This window comes from Candoia aspera, chromosome 9, assembly GCF_035149785.1.
Source record: "Candoia aspera isolate rCanAsp1 chromosome 9, rCanAsp1.hap2, whole genome shotgun sequence".
In the NCBI taxonomy this organism is placed as follows: domain Eukaryota; kingdom Metazoa; phylum Chordata; class Lepidosauria; order Squamata; family Boidae; genus Candoia; species Candoia aspera.
The window spans coordinates 14,848,105-14,867,115 of NC_086161.1; the positions used below are offsets into that span (position 1 = coordinate 14,848,105).

General features: G+C 43.8%; 1 protein-coding gene across 1 annotated transcript in view; it reads left to right on the forward strand.

The window, feature by feature from the left end:
• Window positions 1–18,541, forward strand: part of ADGRA2 (adhesion G protein-coupled receptor A2) — an 86,231-nt gene extending 67,690 nt beyond the window's left edge. Inside the window, exons 8-19 of the mRNA XM_063311437.1 lie at window positions 754–918; window positions 3,858–4,053; window positions 5,405–5,554; window positions 5,833–5,994; window positions 6,658–6,864; window positions 7,632–7,836; window positions 8,487–8,695; window positions 9,362–9,489; window positions 9,804–9,927; window positions 10,731–10,876; window positions 11,532–11,621; window positions 12,298–18,541. Of these exons, the coding sequence (XP_063167507.1) occupies window positions 754–918; window positions 3,858–4,053; window positions 5,405–5,554; window positions 5,833–5,994; window positions 6,658–6,864; window positions 7,632–7,836; window positions 8,487–8,695; window positions 9,362–9,489; window positions 9,804–9,927; window positions 10,731–10,876; window positions 11,532–11,621; window positions 12,298–13,528 (3,013 nt within the window). The 3' untranslated portion in view covers window positions 13,529–18,541. The remainder of the gene's footprint in view (window positions 1–753; window positions 919–3,857; window positions 4,054–5,404; window positions 5,555–5,832; window positions 5,995–6,657; window positions 6,865–7,631; window positions 7,837–8,486; window positions 8,696–9,361; window positions 9,490–9,803; window positions 9,928–10,730; window positions 10,877–11,531; window positions 11,622–12,297) is intronic.
• Window positions 18,542–19,011: the final 470 nt, after the last annotated feature.

Genomic DNA, 19,011 nt, shown 5'->3' on the forward strand with positions numbered 1-19,011 from the left:
CTGGAAAAGATACTGTATGTTTATTCTTCCAGGCATTTGCAATATTTAACTGCACTGTTCTTTTATTTTTGAACATATATGTAGTTGTTTTTACTCTACCTGGAGGGCAATAAATAAATCTATTAACTGGAGAATAACTTAGTGCATTTCTGTTCACTGCTTCACTTTGGAATTCTCTCTGGCCACTCCCCACCTGTAGGTTTGGGCCACCTGTATGAAATTATATAGCCACATTACTTGAATGCCGCTAATAAATCTGTTCTGGATTGAACTCTGAAAACCTTCCTACTTGGATGTGCAGATGTTTGGATCAGGAACAGAAAAGGTGTTTTAGAAGAGGTGGAGGCATGCTTACCACAGCTCTCCTTACTTCACCTCCTTAAAGAAACCATGCCTTTTCCTGCACATCCATGGTAATCATCCAGTCCCAGGAAAGCAGGCATTTTAATCAGCAACATAGTACAGTGACTTTCTTGGTGTCTTCTAAATCAAATGTGTATATTCCTGGGATTATGTGGCTCCATGCGATCCCAGGGAAAGGCATTACCTCCTTCAGGAGGCACTGACAGGTACAGTGGGCATGCCCACACCTGCTCCAAAGCCCCTGCTTCAGATCCCAACAACTGCAAGTCCCTAATTCTCTGTGTAAAGAATGTTCTCTCCTGAGAGGAAAGATGGGTTGGGCTAGCCCTCAGTTCAAAAGCTCGATTGACCATCCAGCCCATGTTTTCTAAAAGCACTCTCTGTTTGCAGTGAGCTCATCTTGTCCAACATCCATGTCTCGGCTAGTGGTGAATGGGAGTGCACCATCTCCACTGCCCAGGGCAATGTTAGCAAGAAGGTGGAGATCATTGTGCTGGAGACATCAGCCTCGTACTGCCCACCTGAGCGAGTTACCAACAACCGTGGAGACTTCAGGTAGGGGCCAAAGTGTGGCAGGAGCTGTTATCAGGAGCAGAAGTGACAAACTAGGAACAGGCTTCCCATGACTGTGGTTGGGTTCATGTTCCAGAATTCTACTCAATTAGTACGAACTGATGTGGGGAAAACCTGTCTTAACATGTTGTGGTTTAGTTTTGCCCTGGTCCCTTTATGTCTTCAGTTGCTGGAGAATCATTTTTGAAAAAAGGTAGGGTAGACATTTGAAATAAATGATGACTTGCATAACAAATAAATGAAGGAAAGATGCAAGGTCTGGGAAACAAGAGTGAGAAGAACTGCTATGGCCAAGAAACAAAAACTGAAGCTGAATATTTGGGGAACAGCCAGTAAGCTTGAGTCTGGCAAACCCAATTTTTCCTAATTCGTTGCAGCCCATGGAAGCTGAGCAGTGAGGACGACTCATAAAGGGCCGTACAAGCATTACAGAGTTTTGGCTTGTGGGTTCACAGCATGAATTTGACGCATGGAGAGCTTCACTGAAAACAGTGATGGCTATAAACTTAAAAAAAAAACAACCCTGCAGTTACACACAGATATGGTGGGATCCTAGAGTCCAGCGTTAGTGTTTCTACTCTCTCATGTGCATGGGGTAAAGTCTGGGACTGTGCAAATACTTGAAAGGGACAATTGGTTCAAAGAAGCACATCTTCAAAGTACGAAGCCATGAAGGCCATGAAGTTTTTACCTGGAAAAGCGGCTGATCGAGGTGGAACATGAGTTGAAGCACCTCATGACGGCTGAGCTACCTCAGTCTAAGCAATCCTACTTCCAGCACCCTTCTTCCGGCAAGAATTGCTTGGATGAACTCAGTGGATCTTCTCTTTTGCCCAACTCTGCCCTCTTGTGCCTTGGCCATAGAATTGCAGGGAAGGGCTGGAAGGAGGAGGAGCACCCCTTCACCAGCATCTTTCTTTGAGAGCCTAAGTTGGCTTTCCCCCAGGAAGCCAAACCCCAAAGGAGCTTCTCTTGCAATCATAGGAAAGACCCCTTCACTCTTTAACCAAGAGATGGGAGGGCAATGCTGCTTCATTTGAGCTCTGCTTTTTCACCCTAGAAGGACCCACCGTGCCGGACAAGGAGGAGCAGCTGCTGTTGGGAAGTCTGAATCCTATTGCCGCAAAGCTCCCCGCCCCCGCACCCCAGCAAAGTCAGTGAGGGATTTGGGATCGCTGGCAATTGAGGCCTGGGAATGATTAAGCATCTGTTGCAAGGGAGGCCATCTGAGAGGCCCGCTCTGGCAGTGCAGACAGGCTCCAGAAACAGGAGGTGTTGGAATTTTTCTGGCACAAGAAAAAAGGCTCATGGAGTCGGCTGTAACCTTGGCGGGGTCTTGATGGAATATAAATTACTGTGCAGTCAATGTGGCTTAAATTAACAGCAGGCCTGTCTTCTGACCCCCTCCTCTTCCTTCCACCCCTAGCCTGCATAAGCAGGAGAGAGCCTGGAATTAAACCTAGGGAAAGCAGCCACAGAAGAACACTGGAGAGTGGAAGATCTTCCCCATCTGTAGCCCACTCAGGTATCCCAACTGGGACCAAAGCCTGGCCTGTTGTGAGCAAGAGCTGTTTTGCAAAATTCCTCCATTTCAGGAAATCCCTGACAGAAACCTGATTGAATGCCAGATGAGTAAAGAGATGGTTTGGAATCATCTCCTGGCTTTTATTTTATTTTATTATGAAGGAAAGAGAAGCAAGGATTCCATATGATGGTGAAGGAATGGCATGTTCAGATCTGTCCCCTTTTCTTTTTTGCAGCTCCAGAGCTCTGTTGTTTTTTTGCTTTGGGGGGAAAAAAACAAGAGGGAGGTGTTAAGCGTCTGAAAGCCTTAGCAAACTTTTTAATTGAACCCCTCCATGCTGAAAAGCCCCATCGAGAAGGCTGAACATTTGGATCCACTCTTGCTGGCATCATTGGGCTACTGCCATGCAACCTGTGGCTTTGGGGGACCTTTTTCATAAAAGAAAAAACGCAGCTCCTTACTCTAGGCCTCCAGATGAAAATGTTCTCCCCACCCCTCCAAATCTGCTTCTTGCCCCATTGGAGAATGGGAGAATTCAGCTTTCCCGAGAGATGCTCATTACAAGCATATGATGGGGGAAAGAAATAAAGTCTCCCCGCTATGCCAATCATCAACACAGCTCCAATACTAGCCCCCTCCCAGCTGTTGGTTTCCAAACATTTAAGATATTGTGTCTGATTTGTGTTACCTTGTCCTTCAGTTCCACCAGTAGATATGTACACTGCTGAGCAATTTATTCAAATACTATTTTTCTTTCGATGCTAGAGGAAGGATTATTTTTGGAGGATGGAGGAAGAGAACTGGCAATCTGCTCTTCATTTGATGTGATGGTTTGCACATTAGTGCTAAGGTCTTCTTTTCCTACCAAATGTAAAACTTGTTTGAGCTGTGAGCAGGGACATCGGAAGAAACTTGCTTTGGCAGGTGACATCCAAGGTGTAGGAGTATCTATGATCTCCATTTGCCTTTGCTCAATTCATCCAGCTGTTGCTGCTGGCATGGGAGGGAAGGGGCCTCAAAATTCTGTGATCCAGATGTCAAAGCAGCTGAGCCAAGGAGAGCATTCCAGGAGGCAAATAAATTACTCTGTACAATAATTGGCATTGGACATCTACCTTTGTTTCCAGCCCTGCACTGAAGCAGCAGAGTTTCTTCCCACATGGTGGAGCATATAGACCTGAAACCCCTCACCTTATCCCCTGCCTTTCCAGCCCTCTTGTGCCATTGTGTAGTATGGGAGCTCTGCATCCTTAACATCTACCTTCCATAATTCCTTAATTTTCCCTCTGTTGATTCCATAAGCCATTTTCTGGGATATATCTAACCTCAGTATTTGATTTCAAAGGGAAGATGGACCTAAGTGTGTTTTCATGGCTGCTCTCCTCTTTGGTGTTAGGTGGCCGCGCACCTTGGCTGGCATCACTGCTTATCAATCATGCCTCCAGTATCCCTTCGCTTCTGGGAATGCAGGCTCTGGCCATGAAAAACAGGCATGGAGGCACTGTGACCGCACAGGCCACTGGGAAGAAGGGGACTATTCACACTGCTTGTACACCAATGATATCACCCGTGTACTCTACACCTTTGTGCTGGTGAGTAGGGGGATAAGGCTCATACCTCTCTGTTTCCATCTGGCTGTCCTTGAGCATTTCACAGCTGCTAGGCAGACCGACTCAGGGTGCGTCAAGAAATGCTTGCAAGACGTGTCCATTTGACCCAAAACTTGCTCGGTTCATTCCAAGAAGAAGATTGTTTTCTGGGGTGGCTCAAGTGGTACAAAAAAGTGGTGAAGTGAATGTTTTGAAGCACCTAGAGAGTCCTTTTTGCCCCTTGCTATGTATATTGAGAATTTGCCCTTAACATACCTGAGATTTAGGGATCCATAGAAATCTGGTCTGTGTCAGCACTGCATGCATTCACTTACTCCTTTCCATTATTTTTTAAAAACATGTTTAGCATGAATATTAAGACACAACTTGTGTACATATTTTTCCATATAGTTTATTCTTTAAGTTTTATCATTTAAGCTTTGTAATCCATACCTTTCTCTGTACATCCTTCCCTAATATACTGCATTTTATACAATCAGCCCATGCATATGTTTTTATATGCAACTTTTCATAAAGCACACTTTTTCATAAAATCCAGCTTTCCCCTGTGTACTATTTTTAGTATGTCTCTTTCCCGATTATCTACCATTCGGTACACACTGTCATGAGTAAGGATGGCGAGCAGGGGGCTCCCACCCAGACTGTCAAGCGCATGCGTAGCACTGAGGAACTGTTCAGCCATTCAAAGAGACACAGATCGGGACCGCCTTAACCTTTGGGGTTTATATGGCTGGGTTTTTCCCACGCTTCCTCAGTTTGTTAGGATTCTTGTTAAGTACTACTAATAAATATTAGAGACCAAGTCATTGTCTCAGTGTGTTTCCTGGTAATCAGGACACAAACCTTTTGAACCAAGAAAGATTAATGGCAACAGATTACATGCCTCCCATTTGACCATCCAGGGGTGACAGGGGTGGTCCACAAGAGATCACAGGATGCATGACCCCCTTTCTTGGAGCCCTCTCAGTCATAGCTGACCACAGTTGCCTGGGCTGGCCTGCTCTTCATCATTACTCCACTGACTACACCACTTGAACACCCACAGGATGTTGCATTGGGAGATCTCACCAGTCCTCTCACAATTCTATTAGATTTATATAACCGCCCAGAGTCCCCCATTGGGGGAGAGGGGCGGTAATATAAATTAAATAAATAAATAAATAAATTGGTGGATATTTTCTATGTCACTACATTGAGATTAGAAAGCTTGACACAACAGCTAAGCAGGCTTTCAGCCAGATATATCCCAATTTTGTAAATTAAGCATTGTTGGATATCTGGGGGCGGGGGGCTTAGTTTGCTTTGATCTTCACCCCCTTTTATCTGCTGACAGATGCCCATCAATGCCTCTAACGCACTAACCTTAGCCCACCAGTTGCGGGTCTACACTGCTGAAGCTGCAAATTTCTCAGATATGATGGATGTCATCTATGTGTCACAGATGATTGAAAAGTTCACTGGTTACGTAGACCAGATCAAACAGGTAAGAGCATCACCTTTGGACCCAACTCCCATGTGCTTATTTTCCCACATTCACGATGGGGAAGAAAGAAAAGAAAAAGGGTCTACATTCCACGTTTTGCTAAATATGCTCAACATACAGAAAATCTAAAGTAGGGAAGGGCAGTGTGTGGCCACCATCTCATCTTAGAATCTATCTTCCACCAATCCTAACAAGACAGCTTGGGTTAAGCACATCTTTGATATGGAGTGAAATGTCCAGCCGCTTTCTTATATCCCAAATCATCTGCTTTCACCCAGCTCACAGATGTCATTGTCGAGATGGCAAGTAACATGATGCTGGTAGATGACCATGTGCTGTGGATGGCTCAGATCGAAGACAAAGCTTGCACCAGCATAGTGCGCTCCCTGGAGAAGATTGCCACTTATGCTGTCAGCACCAACTCTCAGCATATGGCTGTGGTAGGGATCCAAGCTCTCCTGGGATGATGAGCTGGGATGGATTGCAGAGTAAGAGGCTAGGCTTGAAGCTGAGGTGTGGAGTACTGTTAGTCAAAAATGCCAATTACAGGTACGAGTTTTTTGGAGGAAAGAAACTGGGAATCCAAAATGAAAAGACACGGGTGAAATGGAAGAAGAATTATGTTGTGGGAAGGATTTTGTGTTGGCTGGTACTGAGGAATGCAAGGGGCAGGTGTATTCTTGGACAGCTGCTGAGACTCAAGTATCCTGACAGTGCCCTCCATGCTGATGATTGTCTCCACTCCCTCTTGTCCAGTTCCTTGATGCTCCTATCATTTTAAACTTTCCATAGTATCTCAGGGGAGCATATGTAACTACATAACCACAACTCAAAGCTATTAGAAGAACTTAAAGAGGTAGAGTGTTTCATGTGGCTGCATCTATCAGCAAAGCCCATGACCAGGGCAGCAAATATGGGGAGGCCATCACACAAAATTGCCAGGGAAAGTCCATCTATCCAGGAACTTGGATAGCAGCAAAGTTTAAAGAGCTCTGATTAGGACAAAAAACTAATGGTTGATGGAGTATAGATGACCCAGATGTGATGGCCTGGATCTAGAAGGTTTGCTTGGCTTCACAAAGCTCCTGACTTTGTTTATTCAGAACTCCAGGAACATTGCCTTTGAAGCCTACCTTATCATACCAGAAAGTTATCTGGGCATGAGCTGTACGGCTTTCCAGAAGCGCGAGACACTTGGTAGCCGTTTTCCACGACCGGAACGGTATTCTGAGTCCTTGGCAGACCAGCAGCTGAAGTTCCGTTGTGCTACGGGCCGGCCAAATATCTCCTTGGCCAGTTTCCACATCAAGGTGAGATGGGATGGGGAAGAAAGGTTTCTGGTAGACCAGTGTAGTAGGATGGAGTAGGCAAAGCAGATGTGTGAGATTAATTGAATGCTAAGAGAATTCTTTCTTTTTCAGACTAGACCTAATTTGTAAGATACATGACTAGGTTCAAAATAGGTACTGGGGCATTGGGCATTTAGGTGACGCTTTAAAGGACAGGATTAAATCTGCTGCCTCTTGCCATTCCTCTTAAATCCCTCTTCCCTTTCCAGTTGCTAGCAATCATCTCTTCCCCTTCTTCTTATCTCTGGCATAGCAGTTGGTGATGGGGGGTGGTGTTAAATTGAGAAAACTGCAGGGGAGCCTAATTTCATTTCTTCATATGCAGCTTTTCCATTTTGGTGAGCATCATATATTGCTAAGTCTCATCCTTCCAAGGCACATGAACCAGAGCAGCCTAGAAAACATTAACCAACGACTGAGGTTTTATTAATATTGCAAGGACAGCCAGCAAAGTTGTATTTATAGAGTCCTTGGTGCTCTCTGAGCCTCTGTTTCCATGCAGATGTTTCATTGCCAGACTAGGCAACATCTTCAGTGTGAGCACTGAAAGTTGTATTTCCTAACCAAGGAAGAGGAATGACACTGGTCTGTTTTTGAAATGTTCCTTGTCCATTTTGCCTGGGTGTGTCAGTGACTGTTTGTGTATCCAGCATTTTTCGGGGAGGGGGCTGGAGTGGCATGGCTTGGCCTGGCCCCATCTTTAGCCTCTTTGTTCCTTTTCTCATTAGAACAGCATTGCCCTGGCCTCCATTCAGCTGCCTCTGGGCCTCTTCTCCCCACCAGTTCCCCACCGGCCTGTGCCCCTCAAGTGTAAGCTCCAGTTCCTAGTGTTCCGCAACGGCAAGCTCTTTTGCAGCACTGGAAACTCTTCACACCTCGCCGATGATGGCAAGCGACGCAGTGTGGCCACCCCAGTGATCTATGCAGGCACACGTAAGAGCCCAGTTGCTGTGGCAGGGAAGGGCAGGAGAGGGCCTGGCCCACTGGAGGAAGTATTCTTTGGGGCTGGTGGGTTTGTTGGGAATCTTGGGACCATGGCATGGAGATGCTCACAAACAAGACAGCTGCTGTGGGATGGTTTGCCCAGGAACAAAGCAGCTGCCAGAGTTAGTGGGGCCAGTCTGGAAATTCTTGTCTACCAAAGGTAAACTGGTGATGTTCTCACTTGCTGTCTTTAATCCCTTCAAATGCTCTCTTCCATCCCTGTGTGCCTTTCTTAGACATGCTTCCTAATGGAGAGCCCATAAGCACCATCATTTTTTGCTTTTAAAAATGCTCTATGGCCTATGTGTGACATCCTTGGAAATAGAGATGGTGCTAAAGGCTGGCAGTTTGCATTGTTGTTGTTCTTTTTAATTGAAAGAATCAAACTTCATTTGCCTTCCCTTGTCTGCTCTGTGGAATCTATCTAAGCAACTCTTAGGATGCAAGGAAAGGGTCCTGATCCTGAAAAAAAAAGCAGAGGATCTCCTGCCCCAGCCAGGCAGACTCTATTTGGGCAAACAAGCACCTATTGAAGATAACTTGAATTCTGAGGATTGCCCATAGCTGCTTTGCTAAAGCCCTGGTTCTGCCTCCCACAGATGGCTGTGAAGTAAGCAACCTCACAGAGCCAATCATCATATCGTTGCGACATTTGGACGAGGGCACAGATCGCACAGCCGCTTTCTGGGACTTTGACATTCTGGGTGGTTATGGTGGCTGGAGAGCAGAAGGTTGCCAGCTGATCCTTCAGGAATCCAACTTCACCACTGTGAGCTGCCGACATCTCAGCAACACTGCTGTGCTGATGGTAGGCAGGAAATGGAGTATGGTACTTCAGCCTAATACCATCCCTATTTAGCCCTTGGTTACATCACATAAATTTGTACCAAATCCTCTTTCAAAAGCAAGAAAACTTTTCCTTACGTATGCATTTCTCATAGATCTTGCATGCATTTTCCCACATGTATGCCTAGTTGTGTGCAGCTTCCTTCATTCCCAACCTAGGATAGATAATCTGATATCCTCCAGATATTCTAGACCAGAGCTCCCATTTTCTTTTGCTGTTGGCCAAACTGGCTGGAGCTAAATGGAATGGTAGTCCAAATTATTTGGAATATGCCAAGCTGTCTATTCCTGTTTCAACCTTCCAACAGATAAAGACTTGCCATATGTTATTGTTATAATTTGTAATTATAGTAATATTATTTACTAGATTTATATCTTGCCTTTTCTTCAGTATGTCAAGATGGTGTACACACCACTCCCTCCTCCCATTTTTCCATGCAATAATAACCATATGAGGTAGGCTCACCTGAGAGAGAGTGGCTACACATTAGGCACATCTCCCCTTTAAACTGCACATGGAATGTTGACCAGCAAGCCCCCCACCCCCTCAAATCTGTCATCTATCTTAATTTTTGTCCTCCTCCCTGCCCCAGTACTATGCACTAATGAACCGTATTCTCAAATACAGGAACTGAGCAATTTCCCACATGACTCAAAGAGTCCAGCTGAGGTGCTACATCCTGTAATTTACAGCTGCACAGCTCTCCTCCTCCTGTGCCTGTTTACCACCATCATCATCTACATCATCAACCACAGGTGAACTGCCTCTAGAGTTGAAAGTTGTGGCTTCCTGAAATTCTTCTCCCCATTGCTGAGGAGGTAGCTACAGTACCATGCCACCCAACATCTCCAGAAGAAGCCATGTCCCAGGTTTCTCTCAGTGGTAACAGTAGTCCAGTTATGCATGCTTCAAATAACAGCACCACCCACACCACCAGAGTCAAATCCAGAGCTTTCTCATCACCTGCTTATCTTTTAAGTGGAGATGCCATTACTTGACTATAGGGCCATTATCTGCAAAGCTTTATTGCTTGGTCCCTTAACTTTCTTATCTCTGTTTTCTTTTTCAGCACCATTCATATTGCACAGAAGTGCTGGCACATGCTGCTAAACCTCTGCTTTCACATCGCCATGACATCAGCTGTGTTTGCAGGTGGCATCACCCTCACCAACTACATAGCCATATGCCAAGCAGTGAGTATGAGAAGAGGACCTGACCAACTTGGGTGTGAAGGTTTTGTCAGATGGCACATCACTGAGAGGTTCTCTTCACACAAGAACACTGAGAAGCTGCTAAAAATGACTTCAGGACCACATCAGTGTTCCCTTTGTAGTGTAGAAAAATTCTAGCCCCTGCATCCTTCTTCCAATCTGGCATCTTCCACATGGGGTGACAGCAACTCCCAGAATTCCCAATCACATCAAACGTGCCCCCTGGGAATTCTGAGAGCTGATACGTATACTTTAGCATCTCATTAATCAGTAAATATGTTAATACAGGACCATTTTGATTGTCTAACTACCTCTAGATGCAAGGGAGATGTTGCCACCTGTTTGCCTGGTAAGGAACAAATGGACAGATGTTCCACCCCTGCAATATTTGCAAACCACTATTCCCATGACCAGACTCTTTCACTCTTTGCCCAAAGTTGCAAAAAAACCCATTGCCAGGCAGCCGAGGACACTGATTTAAGTGCATGTATGCACAAGCACACACACACCCAAGCCCTTAGCTACTTTACCATTAAGGCAAAATGGGGAAGTTGATGACCCTCCAGGTGTTATGAGGCTCCCACAACCATCAAGTAGATGGCCCTAATTTAAGGACATCCTAAAACCCTTCTAAAAGTTTTTGAACTTGTCCACCCTTTGAACAACACTGATATCTCACCAGACTTAGAGGGAATAGACCATCCCACAAATGAAGTGCTGGGAGTTATAATAAGTCTTACCATCTTCCCATATGTCTGTTCTCCCACATCCCCTCCCCTCCCCAGGTTGGTATCATTCTCCATTATTCTTCCTTATCTACTCTTCTGTGGATGGCAGTGATGGCGCGAGTAATCTACAAGGCATCCACCTGGAGGGCACCCCAACAGCAGGAAGGGGAACCATCTCAGCCTGCCCCACGTCCAATGCTACGGTATCAAGGAAGTAGGAATTATAGGACTTGTTGGGAGAGACCAGAAGGTTGCAGGGAAGAGGGGGTAGATGAAGGTTGCCATGGTTAATCTACAAAAGAAACCCCATTTAAATGCATATAGATAGTGACTCAGTGTGTGGTGGGAACTTAATCATTGTTTGATTCTTTGAATCAAGCTGTAACACTGAATTATAATATGGTTCACTGGTTTGGGCAATAATGTCTTTCCTTTCTTTCAAAATGTGTTTGTTCTGATCTTGAGCAGAAACAAGAGAAAATTAGCAATTAACAAACAAAATATACAAGAATAAAATCAGTACAATCAATTTTCGATGATGGTTTCCGCACTCAATTCATACCCAAAGCACAATGAAATAGGACCAATTTAACTTGCTTGCAAAATGCAAGGAAGGTTATGTAAATACAACTGTGGTTTGTTAATTCAAGATCAGCGTGCTATATGAACCTAACCTATGATTATTGTATCCAGTTTAGGACTTGGTTCTTGTATCTCCAATAGTCATCTGAATCTTTCTAATCCCCCAAATGGTGGCTTAGTTCCTTTTTATTGCTGTGCCACAGAATACCTTGTGGAATGATTTCCATGTTCATGGGATGAATTCTGCATGATGTTATTTTCTGGTTTTCTTTCCAGGTTCTACCTGATTGCTGGTGGGATCCCTCTGATCATTTGTGGGATTACAGCGGCAGTCCGTATTGACAATTATGGAGATCAGGACTCATAGTAAGTAATTGCAATATCCAATTTGCATCCTAAGGTATCATGTGCTACTTGCACATTGATTGATTACGGATCATCAGGTTGATTGACTCATAACGATTCTTAACAGCCATATAGACAGACCTTCTCCATGATAATCTGTCCCCAACCTGGTCCTTCAGGTCTTCCAACAGTGCACCCATTGCTGCTGTAATCAAGTCCATCCACCTTGCTGCTAGTCCATTATATCTACTTGCACATACAATATACTGTATATCCAGTTGCACAAATGGATCCCAAAACTTGGAAACAATCACCAGTGAAACTAAAACAAGTTTCCAGGTTTTTGAAGCTCTCTTGGGGATTAAAGATGTTCCCCTTCCTTGCCCCTATAAATCCTGTCTAATCCTTTCCTTCAGATGCCATCTTACATCTCAGAAAGGACAAGGTGTGCATTAACAGGCATTCTATGATATAGGTTATCTGAATAGAGACATTTGGTTTAACTATTTTGGCTATGAGCCACCAAGATATTTTCCCCCTCCCACACATGTAGTTTCCAGAGGACCCAAGTCTCACTATGTCTGCCTTAAAGTTGAGGTAACCAAGAGAATGTTTGTTTGTCTTGAAGAATAGGAGCAAAGTTGTTGCTGCTTTGTAGCCATTCAAAACTCGGCCAACTTTTTCTTTCTCCACCCAGCTGCTGGCTGGCTTGCCGACCAAGCATTGGAGCATTCTTTGTGCCTGCAGCTTTCATTCTGCTCATCACCTGGATTTACTTCCTGTGTGCTGGAATCAGTCTGCAGTGCCAAGCTAAGGATCCCAAAGAAATGCCCAAGCCCTTGGAAACCCGGCAGCACTTGGGAGGCAGTAGCAACCTGTTGACCGATTCAGGGTCACTTTCAGTCACACTGAATTCCAGCCCCCACGCTGCTGATGTTGATGGTGTGTATTCCCTAGGGGTGCAGCTCTGGGCCCTTGTCATCACCCACTTCCTATACCTCACTCTATGGACATTTGGAGCAATGGCAGTATCTCAGCGCTGGTTCCTCCTGAAGGTTGTCTTCAGTTGCCTCTATGGAGTCACTGCTGGAGCATTAGGATTCTTCATCTTTATCTACCACTGTGCCCGGCGCAGGGATGTACAGAGTTCATGGTTTACCTGCTGCCCATCTTACAGGAATGCTTTACCTATGCAGGCTTATGGGCACACTGGAGTGGGTGTTGAGGATGGCTCACAGGTCTTCATTGGCTGCAACCCAGAAGTAGCTCAGTCCATTAAGTCTTCATCTTCCCCTACCAGCACAATTTCAACCCCAGGGCCCTGCAAGCTCAACAATTTGCAAGTGGCCCTTGGCCAGACAGACAGCACCCCTGTAACAGCTGCCTGCTATGAGGATGCAGAGCCTTCCAACAGTAAGAGTACCCCCCCAACCAGGTATACGAATAATCTCCATGGGCGCACCAGGCACCATAAAAGCAGAACTAAACTGTATCGAGAAGGGAAACACCAGCGCCTAAAGTCAATGCGGGGACCTTCCTCAGAGCATCCTACTAGTGAGAGTGGGAGCCTTCAGAACAGTCATTCAGAGAGTTACCAAAGCAGTCGGAATAGCCCTTTGAACCACCGGAGCCAAGGGATAGTTCTGCCCCTGGAATCGGCCCTGACACAGTCTGACTTGAGTGATGGCAGTGGTGGCCCCCAGGCTGCAGATTTTGGCCGAGGCCAGAGGAAAAGTGCCAGCAGAGACAACCTTAAGCATCAGACCAACACCTCTGCAGAAAGAGAGACTAAGAGGCGCTCCTTCCCACTCAATGCGGCCAATCAGAATGGAGTCCTGAAGGGCAGCAAATATGACATAAATCTCAGTGGTGCTGACAATGGAGGCAGCATGAAAACAGGTCTCTGGAAGAGTGAGACAACAGTGTAGGGAAGGGTCAAAAGCCTCTGCAGCTGGGATTCTAGAGCAACACCAACTCAGGTAGGAAGCTGCAGGTTACCCATGTTGCCAGAGCCTGCCAAACTCACACTGAAGAGGACACTATTATGCACTACATAGGCTTGGATAGTATGATATGGGTAGGCAAGAACCATGCTCCCTGCCAGTTTTCCTGAGTGGATGGAGCAGGGAGACTGTTGACCTGCCATGGGAACCACAGCACATTTCACTTGTGTATCAAGTGAAGTTGCTGTTCTTTGTGGCAGGGAACATTTTTCTCCAGAGAATGGACAGAAAGCCACCATCGCCCAATGTGCCAAAGTTGCAAAGCTGCAAAGCGAGAAACAATCATCTGTTCTTGTGATTGTATGTTCTCCCTCCTTCATGTCCCTTTAGATCCTTGATATTTTTGTATAACATACCCAGGAAGGTGATGATCTATAAGCTAAAATTTCTAATATGCTGTGTACATATGTATAGGCAAAATTGCTATCCAATGGAAAGTCCCTGCATGCTTTATGCTAAATAACTCATGTTGTGTAAGAGGTGGGCAGCTCTCCCCTGTTGTTCAATGCCTATACACATACCTAGTTTTGGTTTGTTTCTGATAAATCTAGTAAGTGATTGTGGAGTTGTCAAGGAAAAAGCCACAAGAAAGAAAGATGCACTATTAAATGTTACTGTCTTGAAGGTGCATGCTTGGGTGACAACCGTTAGTCTTCCTTAAGGGAGAAACTTGGGAGAATATGATCCATTGGGTATCATTGCCCAAAGTTGCTTAACAGTAGAGGTATGCAAAACATTTAGAACTCAGAACAGTTATTCAAGTTTGGAGTGGCCTGTTCTGATTTTACCAGAATGCTGCTCTAAGAGAAGTTTCAAAGTTGAAACACTTCTGGAGCAAAATATTTCAGGTAAGGTCATCGCAGCTGTTCTGAGCTTGAGATGTTTTACATAAGTCTACTTAATAGCACTTTCAGGCAGAAGCTATCAACAAATCCACCCTCCAAGTTACCTGCTGTGGAACTGGAGGGGAATGAGATTATCAGTTTGTGCTCCCATGGCCAAGGCTCTTGGGGCACATTTGCCACACAGCTGCTAAACAGTCCCGAAGGCTTACTTCCAACTTTGAATATGGGGAGGAGAACACACTGAACAAATGCTCAGGCAGTTCTACCTATTTCTGTGATTCAAAGTTGGGTCACTCCCCACATGAAGCCTGACTATAGGCATGATTCAACTAACATGCCACATAGAAGCCTCTGAAAAACATGAGGCTGCTGCAGTTTAATTGGCAAGATCAATCTATTAAAAAAAATATAAACACAATTTTATAGTTCTTACGAGGGATAAGCAAAGCCCAGTGCTCACAAAAGAGCGGGATATTATACTGTTAATCAATAGGTTTAAAATGGCAACAGATCTATTGTGGGCATTTATAAGAACTGCAAGTGTCAGCCCACACCTTAAAACATGGATTTGCTCTCCTGTACAAGAGAGATTCTCCTCGGCCTACAAATAAAGCAGTATCCTTCTTGCTTTTTTTGCCCATGCGCACATAAATTATTTTACTAAAACTGGTATGTTTAGTTAACCATATTTTTTTAAAGAAGGGCCATAACCCCAAATTATACAAAGGAAAGCACATGTATGCAGCAAACAGAAAAATAATAATAAAGTAACTCACTATGGAACTTTAGAATAGAGTAAAATTGCCAAGGAAAAGGTCTTAGAGGCTTGCATGACATTAGTCCTTTAAGGATTTGGGAAGCTATGAAATATGGTTTTTAAGCACCTTTGGGACGTTCCCTTTATATATATGTATATGTGATATACGTGAAAAAGGCCTCTTTGCAATAACTGTTTCACTGAATTGTGCAGCAATCACCAAACTGAAGTGGGGTTGAATCTGCTGTGTCAAAAATGAGCTGAATGAAGGCATTGTGATTCTTTCTCAAAGGCAGCTTCCAGAAACATTGGAAAGAATCGGCCTTATTATTTTCTTTGCCAGCCACTAATTTACTCTGTGCCCAATGGTATAGGGCCATCTATTACATGCCATGTTGCACATTCAAGAATAAATCCCTCCTGTAGATATGAAAAGCTCAATTGAGGAAAAAAAAAAAGATTTCCTACTCTGGTTGATGACAGCTCCCAAGTATGTAGCACCACATCTGTAATGTTACCAGTTGAGGAAAGATCAAATATGACACAAATGAGGAGATTCATTCTTAAATTAATGAATCGCATCTTTGCTCTAGTTACCTCGACATGATATTCATAGCACCAGTGTGCCTATAGACATCTTCCTCAGCAACTTCCAGATTTCCTATTCCACTTTTTAAAATTAAAACAGTATTTTAAAGTTAAACAGGAAGCTGGTTTTGCTGCAGGGATAACTGCCAGCTTCTGTCATGTTCATTATTTCCAGAAGTGCCTCTGGCCAGGCATGGCCCTCATAGAAGAAGACAATAGCAGTGTCATGAGTACTGATGGAGAGCAGGAGGGGGCCTCTATCCAGGGGGGAGAACGCATGCGTAGTACTGAGGAGTTAAGCAGCCATTCAAAGAGACACAGATCAGACCCGCCTTGACTTTTGGGGTTTATCTGTCTGGGTTTTTCCCACACTTCTGCAGTTTGTTAGGATTTTCTGTCTTATGTAGCAGTAATAAACACTAGGGACCTATTCCTCGTCTCAGCGTGATTCCTGACTGTTAGGACAAGCAGTGGCTATAGCCCAATGCTTTGAAAATGCGACCAACTTCTCAGAAAAAGAACAAAATATGAGCTAATAGCAGGATAGTAATTTTTTTTATTTTTACTATCATTTTATTTCTGGTAAATACACAACGTGCCATGACAGCCATTTTGTGAGGTGGTCATATTTTCAGTACTTCAAATCTGCCCAACAGTTGAGGGATTCCTGCCTTGGCTTAATGGGAATTATGATTACGCCTGTTTTTTTTAAGGAAAACAAGAGACAAAGAGAAATCTAATCCCAAAAGTGCATCCCTTTCTTTGGAGGAATTGGTGAACATACTAAATGGCAAACCAATTCCCTCCTCTACAGCAGCTGTGCTGCCCTCTTCCATTCCTGGCTTCCTTGAAACAAAAGTCCTAGAAGTCTACAGAAAGATGATTCTGCTTTGAGATTCTGTTAGCTAAAGTTCAGTATTTCTAGAGGGTACCAGGCCAGGAAGGGTTCTTTTCCCCCACTCCACTTGGTCTTAAAACATTTAGCTCTTTTGCTTACTCCTTCTGTATTTTTTAAAATTTTCACAAATACAGCAGGATCTGCACACCCATTAATGTGGATTTTAGTTACGTTATTTGGTTATTTTTTTATGTATTGCAAAAATCCAGAAAATTACTTCAATAATGAGGTTAAGCGTGTTGTGTGAACCCAGCTATAATCAAGCAAACCTTCCCATATAAATAGCTGCTTTCTTTTTTTTAAAGGAACCAGTTCTAAAGTACACTTACTTGTTCTTGATAGCATGAACCACATAAAAAGGGTTTGGCCTATGAAATGGGGCATATCATATTTGTTTATACAATGCACTCTGTGGAGGCTTTTCATGTCAGAGAGATAACATCAGTTCATTGGAATTAAAAGGAACAACAACAAAAAGATTACTGATGAACAGCTGAACTTCCAAGGTTCTTGGAAGAATGCATGTTACCCAATTGGGGTAAAAAGGGGAGAGAAATGCATGTTACTCATTTAAAATCAACCCTTCAGAGTACATTGTACAATTATCTAATGTATTAGCCAACAAAACAGCAAGGAACATTTGGTGGACAATCAAAAGCAGAAGGATGGGATCGTACAAATACCGCACCCATGTTTATGAAGAATGTAACAACTTGCTACAAATTTCAACTTGATCAGAGGGAAGGCATTGGCTTAAATCCTTTAGCTCTTTAGGATCATTGCCTTGTATTGTTTACAGAGACAGACATGAACTTTTTGGATTTATGGACTAAGATTATACCCACAGGAGGCTGCTGTTAAGAACAGTTTATTGGAGGGATGCAAAATTCCTTATTTAAAGCAGAGCCCAGAAAGACCACGGTTACAGCACTGAACATTCCATGGAGTTTGGAGTTTTTCCATTCCAATGGAAAATCATGGCTTTGGCCGTGATTCTTGCAACTCCCAGAAGCCTCCTTGACAACAGCCCCAGTGTTGACTTAGTCTTATTTCCAGGGTTGAACAAAGAGTTATCAACAGTGAATACGTCTGCCCCAAAGGGCAGTGCTTGTAACAACACTGTGATCCAATTTTCCTTCAGTCATTCTATGCAAAAATACCACAAATGTCTTCTTTGTCCATTTGTGTGTCTGCGTGTTTATTTTTTACTGCTCCATAATGCTTAATTAACTCATTTAAACTAATTTGTACCATGCCTGTTTAAAAAGAGAAAGAGGAAACCCTACACTCTGTATAGAGGGCAGAAGGAATGGATGGGCTTCCACAGCCCTCTTTGCCTCTGGAAAACCTACCTCCACAAAACTGCAGAGGCTGTGTGGTTTCACAAGCCAGCCAGCCTTAGGCCAATCTTGGGGATGGCCTAAGACTTTTGAAAGCTGGCATGGAAAACAGTAGCCATGAAAAGCGATAAAAGCACTTCACCCTTCTCTTTTTCTCTTGGAAAAAGGCCATTTTCCCCATCCTTCTTGGTTTTCATATGTATGACGTTTAATAAAGCCTTAACTATTTTATATGGCAATATTACAACCCACATGATATTGGCAACGCTGAACTTGTTATATATGCTTGCTAGAATGAAATAATATTACTGGGGGAAACTTTGTATAACGACCCTTTGTTTTGTTGGTTTACATTTTGAGCAAATGACATATCAAAAACAGAGCTTTTTGAGAGACAGCTGTGCCAAAGAATGCATTTAATACATTTTTGGTGTGTTTGCATTTTATACAAATGAACTGTTTTTAGCAGATGTTTCTTGTTTAATATATTAAAAGAACTGCAATATCCAATGCGCTAGGTATTGCTCTTATGTTCCATCCGTGCTTTGCCAACCCAACCTGCACACTTTTAATATTTGATCAGTCATAAACCAAACTTGTACTGATTCCAAGCAATGGGAGTCAGTTTCATAGCAGTTAAAAGACACGTGGGGGGTGAGCAGTCATTCAAGCAACTAAATTGGTCTTAGATGTTGATCATCTAAGGGGATAGGCAGCTTATTAAGGAATCTCCTGCACAGTCTTGATGAACTGCTTCTCCATCTACCTATTCATGAGGGCTAGAAGTGCCCAAGTTGTGCACCCGTTCAAATGGTGTCTATCATCCCAATTGGGCCAATTCTTCTCCAATCTTTCTACAGTAGCTTTTTTTTTTTCCCTTGCTGAAGTCAAACAGGAAAGGTTGTAGGTACTATCCAAACAACAAGGGGAAGAAACACAAGCTGAAGACTAAGATTGTGGAGTTTCACCCATGGAATTTA